Here is a 15,320-nt window from a genome sequence, read left to right as displayed (position 1 = left end):
CCCCCCCTCCCGCCCCGCCGCCCCGAGTGGCCGGTGGACAGACGGACACCGGCTTCACCCCTGAGGTCAACAGGTCGCCAGTGTGAGGCGCAGGAGTCAGGGGTCCGGGCCCCCCGACCCCCGTTCTGAGTGCTGTCCGAAGGGCTCGGTGAGTCCCCCAGGCCGGCCCGGCCGGGGCGGGACAGGTGGGACACGGAGGCCGGACGGGACCCGGGCTGGCACCCATTGTGATGGTGTGTGGGCAGCGACTCGAACTCCAGTGCTCTCAGTGTTACATCAGCCCCCCTTCTGCGGCCGTGGGGTCAGCGCCCCCCAACTCTTTGATCTCGGGGGATCTGTAGCCGGGAAGGGCTCGGGGTCGCTGGGCTCACACGTGGGCACCAGGGCTGCCGTGGGCCCGCGTGGAGACGCGTGTGGAGCTCGAACTCAGCCACCTGCCAGCGCCTGGGTCTCCATGCCTGGCCCCTCCTCCCACAGGCAGGGGTGGGCAGCGGCTGACCACGGGGGACCCCTGGGTGGATTGGCGCCCCAGAGAAGGCAGCCTCCTGCTGGAAGCACTGGACTCCTGCCCAGGGGCTTACCTGCCCAGCTGGCAGGCCAGCTGGAGTTATGAGGGGTTCACACACACACACACACACACACACACACACACGGGGTCTGTCATATGGTCTGGCCACCACTGAGTGGCTGGGGCAGTGCAGGCCCTTGCTCTGCACAGTGAGGTGCCTGACTCCACCCTGCCATCTGCCCTGGACTCCTGAGACCAGCAATTAGATGGTGCTGCGACCCAAAGCTCCTAACCCCTCCCCTGGAGAGCTTGGGGGCTTGGGGGAGGGATGGTACGGTTAACCCACTCAACAGGATGCCTGCCTGGAGTCACGGAGTGGCGTCAGATGCTGTGCAGGGTTTTCATTTGGCATTTATTGAGCACCTCCTGTGTACTGCACACGGAGCCCTGGGGTTTGCTTTTGTGGTTGAATGAACGCCTGGTGTGGGTAGTGATAGAAGGGAATTCTTAGAAACAAGGCGTCTTCCTCGCTGTTTGTGTCAGATCCCAGGTAGGGTCCCAGGTGGAGGGTGAAGTCCCCTGGGAGGGCACACTCAGGGCTGCAAGTAGTGCATCCTCCTGCTCACTCTCAGTGTGTTTATTGTTTGGGAAAGAGGGAGTAAGTGTGGGACCCGAGGGGTAAATCCACCCGGGCCTGTTTGCTTTGTCCTGTCATTTGTCAGGCAAGCCGCCAGTGGGCGCTCTTGTGGGGCCTGTGCTGGGCACAGGTGAGAAAGACAGATAAAAGTGCCTCCCTTCTCCTCTGTACTCTCTGCCCATGGCCAGGCCAGCATCAGCTCAGCTGCTGACATGGCAAAGAAGCCAGCCAGGGGCTTTGAGTACCCTGTGGGTGTGGGAATGCTGGGAAAAGCTTCACTGAGGAGGCCTTTTGAGCTGGGTGTTGGAGGATGGATTAAGGGTATGCAGGGAGGGTTTGGAGAAGCCTACATTCTAGGCCAGGGGAGCAGTGGATTTACCAGCCTTGAAACCTGGTCAAGAGTGGAGTGTAGCCAGGCATGGAGCTCCATGCCTGTAATCCCAGCTGCAAGATAAATGGAGATAGGAGGCCAGCCTGAGGGGAGGGAAAGCTAATGAGGCCCCATCTCAAAAAAGAGGCTGGGTATGGTGGTTCATAGCTATGTTCCCAGCTACCTGGAAGGTGGAAGTAGGAAGAGCTGCATCCAAGGCCAGCCTGGGCAACAATATATGAGGCTCTGTTTGAAAAATAACTAAGGTTAAAAATGGCTGGCAGTGTAGTTTAAGTGGTAGAGGGCTTAAGTTCAAGGTCCTGAGTTCAGTCCCCAGCAACACACACACACACACACACACATCCTGGGATGGGTTAGCCTCTGGGCTGTGGAGTTTGGGGAATCCGCAGAAAGGAGAACCATGCCATGGTTGGTGAGTAAGAGATGGTTGACCTGGACAGTCGCTGTGGCTGTGGAGGGGACCCCAGGTTGAGGTGGCTGGGCTGGAGACCGATGCATTTCACTCATTCAGCATTAGATTATGGGGGCCACTAGAACCCAGCTGGGCTGGGCGATAGCCATTCTCTCACAGAACATCTGGAGCATTACGGCATGGCAGGCAACGGGGCTGGCAGTGACCAGCAGTGACCAGTAGACCATGTCCCTGTCCCCACAGTTTGAGGTGTTGGAGGGGGACTGTGAACCAATGAGCCCACCTGCCAGGCTGTGCCCTGAAGAAATAAAGCAGGGTGGGGTGATGGCCAGAGGGAGGGCTGCCGCAGACAGGTGAGTCGTAAAGACACAGAACATTCCAGTCAGAAGCCAGCAGGGGGTGTCTTCCATTTTTGTCTTTTTGTTGTTCCTTTTGGTTCTTTGAGGCAGAGCTTTAAACCATGCTGGCCTAGGACTTGTGCTCCTCCTATTCAGCCTCCTGAGTGCTGGGATTGTAGGCGTGTGCACTACACCTGGCTCTCTCGGTCAGTTTTGTGCTGATGTAGCAGAATTCCACAGACAGAGTCATTTATAATGAACAGGCATTTATTGGCTTCCAGCTCTGCAGGCTGGGAAGTCTAAGATGAAGATGCTGGCATCTGGCGAGGCTCACTTGCTGGGTCACAAGGTGCCAGGTAGCACCTGGAGGCAGAGAGGCTGGAAAGGACAGGAGGGGCGACCCCGTGACTGCATTAGCCTATTCCTGGGGGTGGAGCCCTTGACCTCACCACCTCTCAGAGGCCCCACCCCTGCCACTGTTGCCGTGGCAATTGAAGTTGTGGCATTCTGCTCCTGGGCCCCAGTGCTCCCCAAAGTCAGCTCATTCTAGAGGTCAGAGTCTCAAGTTAGCCAGACTTAGGTGAGACTCGGAGTTTTCTGAGGCTGATTCCTCAGCAGGTGTGGGCTTGTGAAGTTATCAAGTTAACTGCATCTTTGGTCCAGCGGTGGCACAGGTCTGGGTCACACACTCCCAGGTGGGTAAGAAGTGCCAAGTAAGTCTAACAGTCAGTAGTGTGAGCAACACTGAGACTTAAGAACTCAGAATAATCTACCTCCATGCTCCTCCATGGATGTGCTGGGTTCAGCCTGAGGCAACTCTCCCAGGCTGGGTCCCAGACCTGACATTCATGAGCCTGCAGCTCCCAGAGGCTGGTCCCAGACCTGACATTCATGAGCCTGCAGCTCCCCGAGGCTGGTCCCAGACCTGACATTCATGAGCCTGCAGCTCCCCTAGGCTGGATCCTGGGCCTGCCACTCTCCCAGGCTGGATCCTAGAGCTGAGTACAGCAGAGCAGCAGTGTCTAGAGCCCCAGAGGGCGTGCTGCGGGGTGCCACCACCCCCTGACTTTAAGCCCAGGATACTCATTTTGGACTTCTGACTTCCGACTCCATTTGTCCATCTGATAGAGCAGCAGCACACACCTGTGGCTACGTGTGCGGCTCCAAACATGTTTGGCTCACTCACAAAACCCTTGGAGCTGTCTGCATGTGTATTCCGCACGCCACATCCTGAGGCGACACTGGAGAGGCCTTTTTCTGCTCAGGCCTGGGACAGGCCAGGCCAAGGCTCAAGCCAGGGTGGCTTCTGGAGGTGCTGAGCCTCTGCAAGGGGAGGATGCCATATTCTGAGCTTGCCCTGCTGGCAGGCAAGGCTGGAGTCATGGAGTCATTATATGAGAAGAGGCTGCTGGGCCTGCGTCATGAGGCTGACCCACAGCCCTGAGGAATGTGGCTAGCCGGGCGCTGGCATTGGCTCCTGCGTCCCCGGTGAGGCTGGTGGGCACCGCAGAGCCTGGACTGCGGGTGTGCTCTGGTGCACCTAGGAAGTGCGTGTTGATGGAGTTTGTAGGCAGAGGTATGAGCTAGGGCCTGCTGTTGACCTTGTTAGCAAAATATATCTACATCTCTTCTGCTAAAAATGACTTCCAAGCGGAGGTGCTAGCTGTCTGACTTAACTAGTATCAATTTGCAAAGTAGCAATTAAGCGGAGGTGCTAGCTGTCTGACTTAACTAGTATCAATTTGCAAAGTAGCAATTAAAGAGCCAACATCTTTTCATGAGGCCTCACTAGGTCTGACAGGTCAGTCAGGTGCAGCCTGTCTGTTCTTTCTCCATAACATCCTGGGAAGGTTCAGCCAAAGTAACAATTTGTGTCAGCCAAGGTCAGACTCAAGCATCAGTCCTGCTGTCTGGGCTGTTGTACCTGGAGCCTGGGTCTGGCCTCACCAGAGAGTGTGTACCAAGCTATGCTGGTGGGGACAGCCTAGAGACTTGGATCATTCTGTAGCTGTGCTAGGACTTGAAGGGCCAAGTTAGAAAATGGACTTGTCACCAAGATACCAAGACGACCTAGTAAACATTCCAGGAACCACTAGAGGGCGCAGGAGCTATTCCATTGCTCCACCACCTGCGATTATTTATTTATTTATTTAGTCAGTCATGGGGCTTGAACTCTGGGCCTGGGAGCTGTCCCTGAGCTCTTCAGCTCAAGGCTAGCACTCTATCACTTGAGCTACAGTGCCACTTCCAGTTTTCTAAGTAGTTTATTGGAGATAAGAGTTTCACAAACTTTCCTACCTGAGCTGGATTTGAACCTCGATCCTCAGATCTCAGCCTTCTGAGTTGCTGGGATTACGCATCTGGCTATTTTTAAATTTTGTTTATAAGGCAGAGTCTAACAGAGTCCAACAACGCCACCACAGGGTGGCTTTGAACTCACCATCCTCTGCCTCAGCATTCAGATTGCTAGGATTACAGGCAGGCATTACCATGCCTGGCTAGGTCTGGATCTTAAATAGTCCTGAATGAAGAAGAAAATATGCCCCTACGTCAATAGTAAAATAGGTACGAAGATTTAAAACACATAATACATGCCCCCTCTGTATTTTTAAAGAGACAAATACCACCTTTATGAGGTCCCTAGAACACTCACATTTATAAAGACAGGAAGTAGAAAGATGATTGCCAGGGAATGTGGGAGGGGAGGAATGGGAGGTCTGGTTTAATGGCCATGGAGTTTGGGGTGGATGGTGGTCACACAACCAGGAGTGGGTTCCTGAAAATGTGTATTTACTAGGTACATTTTGACCATAACAATAATAGTAGTAGTAGTAGTAGTAGTAGTAATAATAATAATGCTGAAAGACAGGTATTGATCAAAAAGGTCACAAAGGATGGGGTGTGAGGACGAAGGGGATAAACTTGGAAGAATGTCTCCCCAGGCCACTGGTAGGAACTGAAGGTGTAGCGTGTGCTGCTCTCAGTAGCGCACAGGGCCCTAAATCCCTTGTTTTTTTTTTTTTGTGTGTGTGTGTGTGTGTGTGTGTGTGTGTTTTCCCTTGGTGGTAGGAGCTAAGGGTGTGAACTCAGCCTCAAGTTTGCTAGGCTGGTATGATACTCCTTGAACCAACCCTCCCATCCTAATTTCAGTAGTTATCTTTAGGGAAGGATCTAGACTTCTTGGCATGACTGGCATTACAGGTGTCTACCACTGTGTCCATCTTGTCTTCTGTGGAGATAGCCTCTCAGGCTTTTGTGCTGGCTTGGACAACTGATCCTCCCAGTCTCGGCTCCCCACATAGCTTGGGATGAGAGGCGCACGCCACTGCACCCAGCAATAAGTTGTGAAGGGGTCTCGTGGATTTTTCTGCCTGGGCTGGCCTCCAAGTGTGATGTTTCTGTTCTCACCCTCTAGTGAGCCACCACTGCCCGACCCACTGTTTGTTTTTTTATGAGTATGACATCAGCAGCTTAACTAAATTGGTTAAAAAAATGCCAGGCTTGCCCATGAGTCACCCCAGGCCCAGAGGGGGTGCTAAGACCCAGCCTTTTGGTGCTTCCGCGTTGGCACGGATGGGTGCAGAAACACCTGTAGGGATTATACATGATGCTAATGACTTATGTGATCTAGATCAAAACCAGTAAACGTTCTATGTGCCACCAAAGACAACAAAGCTGGCTTATTGTAAGGTTTATTGTTTATTTTTTTTGACGTAGGACAAAGGTCATTTTTTTATGTACAAAGCTCTGGACTCAATCTGCAACATCACACACACACAGACACACACAACACAACTAAAACAAAGTTTTGTCTTAGAGAAAAATGTACAACTTTGCCCTAATGTTTCATAATAACTATCAAATGAGTCACATTTTCCTCAAGTTTTTATAAGAAAAAATACTGGCAAATGAAAATGGAACAATTTCAAGTTGTAAGTTAAGTTTGACAAGGTTAGAAGCTGGGGAGAGGCGACTCACACTTGTAAACTAGCTGAGATCTGAGGATCTCAGTTTGAAGCCAGCCCAGCAGTGAAGTCCATGAGTTGTTTTTTGGGTTTTTTTTTTGGTTGGTTGTGGAGCTTGAACTCTGGGCCTGGGAGCTGTTCCTCAGCTCTTCAGATCAAGGCCAGCACTGTAGGAGAGTGAGAGAGAGAGAGAGAGAGAGAGAGAGAGAGAGAGCAGGGAGGGAGGGGAAGAAGGGAGCGTGAGGGAGGGGGGAAAGAGAAAGGGAAAGGGAGACTAGAAAGTGGAATGAATATGAGAGCTGTCCCTTGGCACGAGCAGCAGGCTTGGAGAGGTGGAAAACACTTCCTGTTCAGTCTTTTTGGCGGTGCTGGGCCTTGCACACTGGGCAAGTGTTCTGCCATTGAGCTGAGCCTCAGCCTGCTGATGCCTTTGCTTGCCATGTGTGATCCTGTGCCATGAGCCTTGCAGATGGAAAGGTTTTTGGCAGGAGCTGGGGGAGACTGTACTGTGTGGCTGGAGTAGTGGGGAGCACCCAGGCAGGAGACTATCCATGACGAGCCTTCAGACTGCCCTGAACAGAACCTTCCTCATACCTGGCAGCCTTGGACCTTTGAGAGCTTCCGGACTCTGGACTCTGCCTAGCGGTTAGCTAGAATTTGCATAGAATTCGCAAAGATTCCAAGTCATGCAGGTGTGACCTTGTCAGGAGCATGTGTATAGTGCCCAACTCACAAGAATGTTGTGATTAAATGAGATAATAAGCATATATAAGCAAGCCTTTGTCCCAGAGCTTGGTATATAGTCAGTGCATAATGACAGCGCTTGTACATTTTGGCCTTAGCCACAAAGCATCAAGCCCTCGTCAGAGTGAGATGGGAATATCTCCGTATTTCCAGCCCCCAACACCAGGCTTGGGGTAGGCTGGATGTTCAAGGAGTTGGATGAATAAAAGCATGAAGGAATGAGGGAGGACCGAAGGGAACACAGGGACCCATCGCATTCTGGCATAAAGACTCAGCAGGTTTGAGGTATTATATTTTATACAACAAATCCACTTGCAGGTTGCAGGTTGAGTTTCCTTACTAGGAAGGAGGCACCCCATGATGGTGCTGACCCCAATCACCCCTGTCTCTGACGGTGCCGGTCCAGATGGACATCTAGCCTGCTGCTCTCTTACATCCCAATGTGCTTTCTCTGCCTTTCAGAGTGAAACATCTTTCAATCTAATATCAGAAAAATGTGACATTCTATCGATTCTTCGGGATCATCCTGAGAACAGGATATACCAGAGGAAAATCCAGGTGTGCCAGAAGGATGGGCCGAGAATCCTAAATTAAGTGAGCTGGAGTTGGCCACAAAGGAGGGGTGCCTCTTTGAGGGCTTAGTGTTCAGACCAGGTTCCTGGGCCTATTGAAGCACTTCTAGAATATTCTGATTAGCCATCTGCCTCAACAAGAAGTCCTTTCCTTACATAAAAAATTAATAATAATTTAAAGCTAAGCACGGTGCTAAGTGTTTGATTTACTCACAGAAACCTTCCTAAGTCTGCGAGGCAAGTACATCTGTCACCTCATTTTTTTTGTGCCAGCCTTGGGGCTTGAACTCAGGACCTGGCATTTATCCCTGAATGTTTGTGCTCAAGCCTAGTACTGTACAACTTGAGCCACAGCTTTACTTCCAGTTTTTTGGTGGTTAATTAAAGAGCCGCAGGGACTTTCCTGCCTGGGCTGACTTTGAACCACAGTCCTCAGATTTCAGCCTCCTGAGGAGCTAGGATTATAGGTGTGAGCCACTGGCATCTTCTGGATTTGTCACCCCATTTTATAGAGATGGAAACTGAGGTACATTCCCACCACTCCTGAGTGCTGAGCTGGGATTTGAACCAGGCAGTCTGATCTGACAAGTTACATTTGTAGCCACTATCCTAGTTATAGCTCAGGACAGAGACGATAGCTGGAAGACCACTAGGGTCACTGCTGCTTTTGGGGTTGCATGTCCCAGAATGGACTGGCTCTGGTACAGAAATTGGCGCCCAGCCCTCCTTGGTATTCCACACTCCTTACTGCTCACTCTGAGAGGGTCTAGAGGGTCTGCCTGACATGTGGCAGTCAGCAGCTCGGGGTGGCATTGGCAGCAGGCCAGCCACGGGCAGCCACCGGAGCAGTTGCAGGGACTGAGGGGTGTGTGATGACTGTGTTCCCTGCCCCCTCTGAAGCTAAGAGCAGCATCTGGGGGCAGCCCCCTCCCCCCAGCAGCCTGCCTCAGGTGTCCCAGTCCTGTTCTAGGACGCCTTGAAAACCACCCTTTGCAGGTAGAACCCCAATAGCCCCACGAGGGGAGGGAGGGAGACCACTGCAGAGACACTGGCAGCTAGGAGCACAGCTGCAGAGTGGACAGCATGGGCACATCTCACACTGCAGAAATGTTTGGAGGACTGTCCATGCTGCTGCTGAAGCCCAATCCCCAGGCTCCACAGCCTCCTTCCCCATCTGCCAACTCTCCTGACCGCCCCCTGCCGCGCACCCCCTGCCCCCTGCTCCTGCTGCAGTCCTCCAGGAAGCCATCTTGACTCTGGAGTTTGGAGGGGGATGCCCCAGGCATCCAAGCCAGTACTGCCCACCCTCTGTGGTCATTATGTAATGCCCTGGCTGCCAGGGCTCAGCTCTGTCTGCTGGTGTACCCATGTGCTCAGGAGGTGGATATGTGTGGGGAGCTGAATGGAGGGAGCGGTTTAGCTGGGTCAGGGGGCTGGAGAGCCACTGCTGCTGCTCACAACCACTGCCCTCCCTGCCCACAGGAACTCAGCAAAAGATTCACTGCGATCCGCAAGACCAAAGGGGATGGGAACTGCTTCTACCGGGCCTTGGGCTACTCCTACCTGGAGAGTCTGCTGGGCAAGAGCCGAGAGGTCCTCAAGTGAGTAGCTGGCCTGGCTGTGGGAAAGGAGAGCTGGTGGCCCCCAATGGCACAGTGGCTAGAAACTTATCTAGTGCTACCCCTTCCTCCTTGGCCAGCCTGGCACACACAGGGGTCAGGTAGGCTTTTGAGAGAAAACACCTGCCTTCTGTTCTGGGAACTCTGTTCCTGTCCCCAACCCCATCTTCACCCCCTTTCCCCTCCCCCCTCTCTTCCCATGAGGAAGGAGCACCGGGAGGCCCAGGTGCAGCTGGCAGACTTGATGGCCTAATTGTATTTTTTTTTCTTTCCATCCTGGAGCCACAGCACCACTTCCACCTTTTTCTGTGATTTAATTGGATCAAAGAGTCACACAGACCTTCCTGCACCGGCTGGTTGTGAACCATGATCCTCAGATCTCAGCGTCCTGAGTAGCTAGGATTACAGGCATGAATCACTGGTGCCCTGCTTTGTGGCCTAACTTTTTATGCTGCTTGGTGTTTTCCTCTGTAACGGGTCTGTCTCTTCCCCTCCAGGTTCAAAGAGCGTGTGCTACAGACTCCAAACGACCTCCTGGCTGCCGGCTTTGAGGAGCACAAGTTCCGAAACTTCTTTAATGCTGTGAGTTCACATGGGCCACACAGGTTGAGGAGCCAGGGTCTTGCACGTGGATGGCACGCGGGCACGAATCCCCCCTTCCTTGGATTTAGCACAGTGTCTGGCTGACTTTCTGCTGTAGCTTGAGGGCGTCCATAGGGCAGCATGGGGCTTGTGGGGGTCTGCCCTGCTGATGGCGGTGGGGTGCAGTTTTACAGCGTGGTGGAGCTCGTAGAGAAGGACGGCACAGTGTCCAGCCTGCTGAAGGTGTTCAACGACCAGAGTTCCTCAGACCGAATTGTGCAGTTCTTACGCCTGCTCACCTCAGCCTTCATCAAGAACCGAGCCGACTTCTTCCGGCACTTCATCGATGAGGAGATGGACATCAAGGATTTCTGCACTCATGTAAGTCCTGGAGTCTCCAGCCCCAGGCTTTGCTCTGTCTCCTAAAGTACCACGGTCCCTGGCCAGGGCACACAGGTATCAGGTCTGCAAACTGCAGACAGGCCCCACTTGACAGTCACAGCCCCTTCCTGGGGATTTACACCTGGAAAATCAAGACTTGGATTAGCCTCTTTAGACAGCTGCAGAATAGCAGCACCTCCAGTCATATTTGTCCCGAGATGTGTCCATGTTTATGATGTATTTATTGAAGGAATGTAAACATTAAGGCCATTTTTCTTACCTAGAGTATTTACATTTCCCTTGAAAAAGTTAGAAGAGGAAGCCCTTCGGCCCTACTTCTTGGATGATGACCATCAGCACACACAGGGCAGCTGCTCTCTCTGTGTGACACACACACTGGCCTGCCCTCATCGCCGCCCCCATTGGCTCTTCACCATCTGGACACCCACACACCCTCTGGCCTGGCCTCTCAGGCACTTAAGCTGAGAAACCCCTGCATGACAGAGTCCCCTCTCAGCTCTAAGGTTCTTTGATGTTAACCTGAAGGACTCCTGCTCTTCCCCCGCCCCCCGCCCCACCACCCCCGCCCCAGCTAGATTCTTCAAAGGATTTGGAATGAGAGGAAAAAGATGCAGGGTCAGTTTCTGCAATCCCAGCAACAACTCTCTGTGTTGCTTCCTCCCCTGAGCCTCAGCTTCCTCTGTGAAATGAGGCATGTGGACACCTGCCTCACAGATGCTTGGGAAGATGGCCCCTCGGCCCAGTGGCTGTGATCAGGACCTAGAGAGCCAGAACTGAGCTCCCCTTCCTCTGCTCAGCCTCCCTCCTAAGCTGGCTTGTTTGGCATTGCAGGAGGTGGAGCCAATGGCCATGGAGTGTGACCACATCCAGATCACGGCCCTGTCCCAGGCACTGAACATCGCCCTGCAGGTGGAGTACGTGGACGAGATGGACACTGCCCTGAATCACCACGTGTTCCCAGAGGCTGCCATCCCTTCCGTTTACCTGCTCTATAAAACATCCCACTACAACATCCTTTATGCAGCCGATAAACATTGATTAATTTTAGGCCAGGCAGTGGAACCTGTCACCTAACGGACTGTATTCTGAATGGAACATTCCGGCTTTTCAATTTTTTAAGCGATTTAGACTATAGCTAGAAAATGTACAGCCTTTTGGGCAAAGCCACTGAGAGTGAGGCTTGCCTTTTAGGGACGCTAGTGGTTTGGTGGAATTTTTAGTATTTCTTTTCATGGAAGATCTAATGCCTGCTAACTCTGGGCCAGGAACTCAGGAACCAGACCTTCTTCGGACCTATTTCTTCATCTGGAGGACCATCCTGCCAGTTTGGCATGGCTGGTGTGTAGAAACCGGGGACGTTGAGTTCCATTTCACCAGGGGCAGTGCCCCTCTGTAAGGAAGAAAAACTCAAGGTCAGTTGTCACAACCCAAGTGACAAGTGACACAGCAGCTATACAAAAAGACTCCTCCCAGTGGCGTGTGGCTGGACGTTGGTGGACGCTGACTGGATGGGAGGGTCTTCACGCAGGTCCAAGCACGATGGGTGTGCTTTCTCGCTCCTCACTGTAGGAGCCTTCACTACAAAGCTCAGGTTGTTAGGGTTCCTCCTCCTCTCAGTGGCAGAACTGACTTGCAGGGCAGGCCCTTTAAGGTCTGGACAAATTCCATGTACCCATGTCTGGCGACGCTGTCCATCATCCCCACTGAATCTTTGAAGCAGAGTCTAGGTACTCAACTGGGTAAGGGTTCGGGCGGCTTAGATACTAGCTGAGCAGCTGTGGCTGGCTGCCCTACCCGCTTCGTGGGGAGATTAGGTGGGAAAGATAGAAGTCGTGGAAATGGGCAGTAGGAGAGATTTCCCTAGCTGGAAACTACATGGCAGCAGCCTCCCAGACATGCTCCTTACATAGCTTCTCACTGTGCTGTCTCAGGTGCTCTAGAAGCCCGCCCTGAGCTGGCAGGTGAGAGGGTACCCATCAGGAACCAACCAACCTGGCAGGGCCAAGGTGCTGCAGACCCCCGACAATGTGGGGTGCCTTTTGGGGCCTGCCTTAGCCAGGTTTCATTCTGCAGGGATTTGTAGTCTATTGGTGCTACTATGGGAGTCTGCTGACAGTGCGCACGAGGGCTGCGGAGCAGACTCCTGTTCGTGCTATGCTTCTTGCCTTGGTGAAAGCCAACCGCACTTAGATGTTCTGGTTCTTCAGGTCCAGGTTGGGGCCCTGGAGCCCACAATGACCTCAGCTAGCATTTGGTTCTAAGGGCTCAAGTTAGTGTGTCACTTTTCCCCAAGAATAAAATCCTGACCGCCTGCTCTTAGTAGGCATGCTGGGGTCCCTGACAAATTCCCTGTAATGTGTAAGGGTACACATTCCACATCTCCTGTCATCTCCAGGGCATCCGTTTCCAAATGGAAGGGCATGCACATGGGGCCTGACTGGTACCCTGGGCTGCTGAGTTCAGAGCAGCCTGGATCCAGAGGCTTATGGAGTGTCCTGTGACAGAACTTCTGGCACATTCCTTTGCAGCTTTACCTCTACTGTGCATCTGAGCCAGAGCGCTGCTGACACCCATCCCGGACTCTCTTCCAGCAATCAGTGTGTCAGGATCAATGCCCATTCTCTGGCAGAGGAAAGCCAGGGTGTTTCACAATCAGTTTTTCTCCCTTCTTTGCAAAGCCAACAGCCAGATCTGGACCAGCACCCTCATTTCCTCCAAATTTGTCCTGACTTCTGTCTCTAATGGAAAGTGCTTCAGGGGAACAGTGACAGGACTTGGAAACTCGCCTAAAACCCAGTCCTCCACAGCTCTCACCTGGCTGGTCTCTGCCCCATCACACTGTCAATCCCAGTTCCTGAATGACCCCCTAACTCACAGAGCTGCTTCTTCCAGACCAAGTGTTGGAAGGAAGAGGCTTTGAGGGCATAACATTCTTTCCAGAGGAAACAGCTGGTATGAATATTTAACAGCAGCGATAGCAGTTCACTTAACTTGGGCAGGACACCTATTCTGAACACAAATAAAAGGGCTCTAGAACCAAACAATCATGGTTCAAATCTCAGCTTTGCCACTTACTAGCTGTATGATCTTAGCCAAGTCCCTTCACCTCTCTGAGCTCCAACCCCATTTGTGAATCAGACATTACCTATACACCCAGGATTGCTGCTTAAAATGGGAATAACATGCATGTGACAATGAATGCCTGACACAGGGTGCTCTACTAGATGCCAGCCCACCCTTCCCAGCAGGGAGGGCATTGCTGGCTGGAGAAGCATGCCACCTTGCAGTCATTGGCCAGTGTGAGCCACAGGGGAACAGAGACAAGCATACAGTCTGAGATGGGGTGGTGAGTGGGCGGAGGTTCACTAGTACTCAGGGCCAAGCTGTACAGCATCCCTGCACATAGATGAGAACATTGTCCTATAATTAAAATGGCTTCCACAAATAACTCGTCATGGCTTCTTAATACTGGGTGCCTGGCATATACCCGAGCGACCCAGCCTGTGGGCACTATTGGTTTATGAGTAGAAGTCCATAGAAGGACAGATTTAGAACACAAGAAGCTGCTTGAGCCTCACCAGAAGGCCTCAAAGCCTGGCTCAATCTTTCTGGCCTGGGACAAGTGGCCCGCCTCCAGCCTGCTCCTCTACCCTGTGGAGCTGCCCTGCATCACTGGGGATGTGAAGGACCCTACTGTCCTTTACTGATGGCTACCAGGAGCTGAACTCCCAGGCTGAGGCACTTCTGGCTGTTTCTGAGTGCTCTATATAGTTTTTGTTTTTTTTGTCGGTCGTGGGGCTTGAACTCTGGGCCTGGGCGCTGTCCCTCAGCTCTTCAACTCAAGGCGAGCGCTCTACCACTAGAGCTACGGCGCCACTTCCAGTTCTGGCTGTTTCTGCATTGTCATCCAGGGCAAAAACTGACTAGGGTCAAAGGGAAGGACATTCCCTGGTGACCCTGTTGTGAGTGCTCTCCTAAGATTGGAGCAGCTTCCCTAACTTACCCTGATGGAAGATGCCTGGGTTGTGATTCTGTGTAATGCTGAGCAAGTCTTAGGTGATTGGCTGTGTGTGGGATGGAACCCAGGACCTCACCGGGGCTTAGACTAGTGCTTAACCACTGGGCTGTATTTCCCTGCTCACCCTGACCAAATCCTTTGTGCTTCCTTAACTCTAAAAATGAATATTAAGATTTGGGTCTTGGCCTTAAGGACACCTAAATTGTAATTAAAATAGAAATGTCTAGGCTGGGCACAGGTGGCTCACACCTGTAATTCTAGCTACTCAGGAGGCTGAGATCTGAGGACTGTTGTTCAAAGGCAGCAAAATTAGTGAGACTCTTATCTGCAGTTAAGTACCAAAAAAAGCCAGGAAGTAGAACTGTGGCTCAAGTGGCAGAGTGCTACTCTTGAGCAAAAAAGCTTAGAGACAGCGCTCAGGCCCTGAGTTCAAGTCTCATGTCACTAAAAAACAAAAACAAAAAACCTAAAACAAGGCCTGACAGTTGGTCAATAGAGTCACCAGAATATGACTTTAGGGACAAAGCCAAGAATCCTATCAATCACCCTCAGGGGCTTAGGGAATCCGGAGGAGGTCAGGTTCCTTGGCTCTTAAGCTATCTAGGTCTACTGGTATACCTTAAAATCCATGGGACCTCCTAGCCAAGCAGTTCTATCGTGTTATGAACATGTGTCTGAAAATCCAGACAGCTGTTGGAACTCTGCCCTCCCAGGTTGTGGCAGCTGGGTGACACCAGTGGTCACTTCACACAATGTACACTTCTACCACACCTCTGCCTGAGGAGCAGGGAGTGTGGCCAGTGTTAGGAGGGCAGCACAAGCACTATGGGCACACAGTCGGCTCTGTCCCTCTCCGTCCTGCCCTAGGATTTACAGGCTGAGGGAAAAGCTTATTTGCAAAAAGGGACAGAAGGCTGTATGTAAAATTGTTAGCATGAGGCCATTCTGTCAGAGGGGAGTACAGACAGGGCCTGGGCCAGAGCCAGATCCAAAGGCCTCCCACTCCTGACAGGAGTTACAGGCTAGCTCTAAGATGTAAAGGAAGCTCAGGGATGACATCCTGTTCCCCTGCCCCCTTCCTAGCGTGGCTCAGACAGCCCAGCAGGGTGGGATGAGCAAATGAGCTGCTGCT

At 52.3% G+C, this 15,320-nt stretch overlaps 1 protein-coding gene across 2 annotated transcripts in view; it reads left to right on the top strand.

The window, feature by feature from the left end:
* Otub2 (OTU deubiquitinase, ubiquitin aldehyde binding 2) overlaps positions 1–13,797 on the top strand; it is a 14,126-nt gene extending 329 nt beyond the window's left edge. The window contains exons 2-6 of one of the 2 annotated variants that reach the window (XM_013012361.1): positions 7,458–7,553; positions 9,050–9,168; positions 9,684–9,768; positions 9,955–10,149; positions 11,002–13,797. In XM_013012361.1, coding sequence (XP_012867815.1) covers positions 7,458–7,553; positions 9,050–9,168; positions 9,684–9,768; positions 9,955–10,149; positions 11,002–11,208 — 702 coding nt within the window. In that variant the 3' untranslated portion in view covers positions 11,209–13,797. Of the gene's footprint in view, positions 1–6,953; positions 7,554–9,049; positions 9,169–9,683; positions 9,769–9,954; positions 10,150–11,001 lie in introns of those variants that run through there. The other variant, XM_013012352.1, reaches the window with a different exon arrangement.
* Positions 13,798–15,320: the final 1,523 nt, after the last annotated feature.

The sequence above is a fragment of the Dipodomys ordii genome, unplaced genomic scaffold (assembly GCF_000151885.1).
Source record: "Dipodomys ordii isolate 6190 unplaced genomic scaffold, Dord_2.0 Scaffold2, whole genome shotgun sequence".
Lineage (NCBI taxonomy): Eukaryota > Metazoa > Chordata > Mammalia > Rodentia > Heteromyidae > Dipodomys > Dipodomys ordii.
This window is presented reverse-complemented; position numbering and strand designations above follow the sequence as displayed.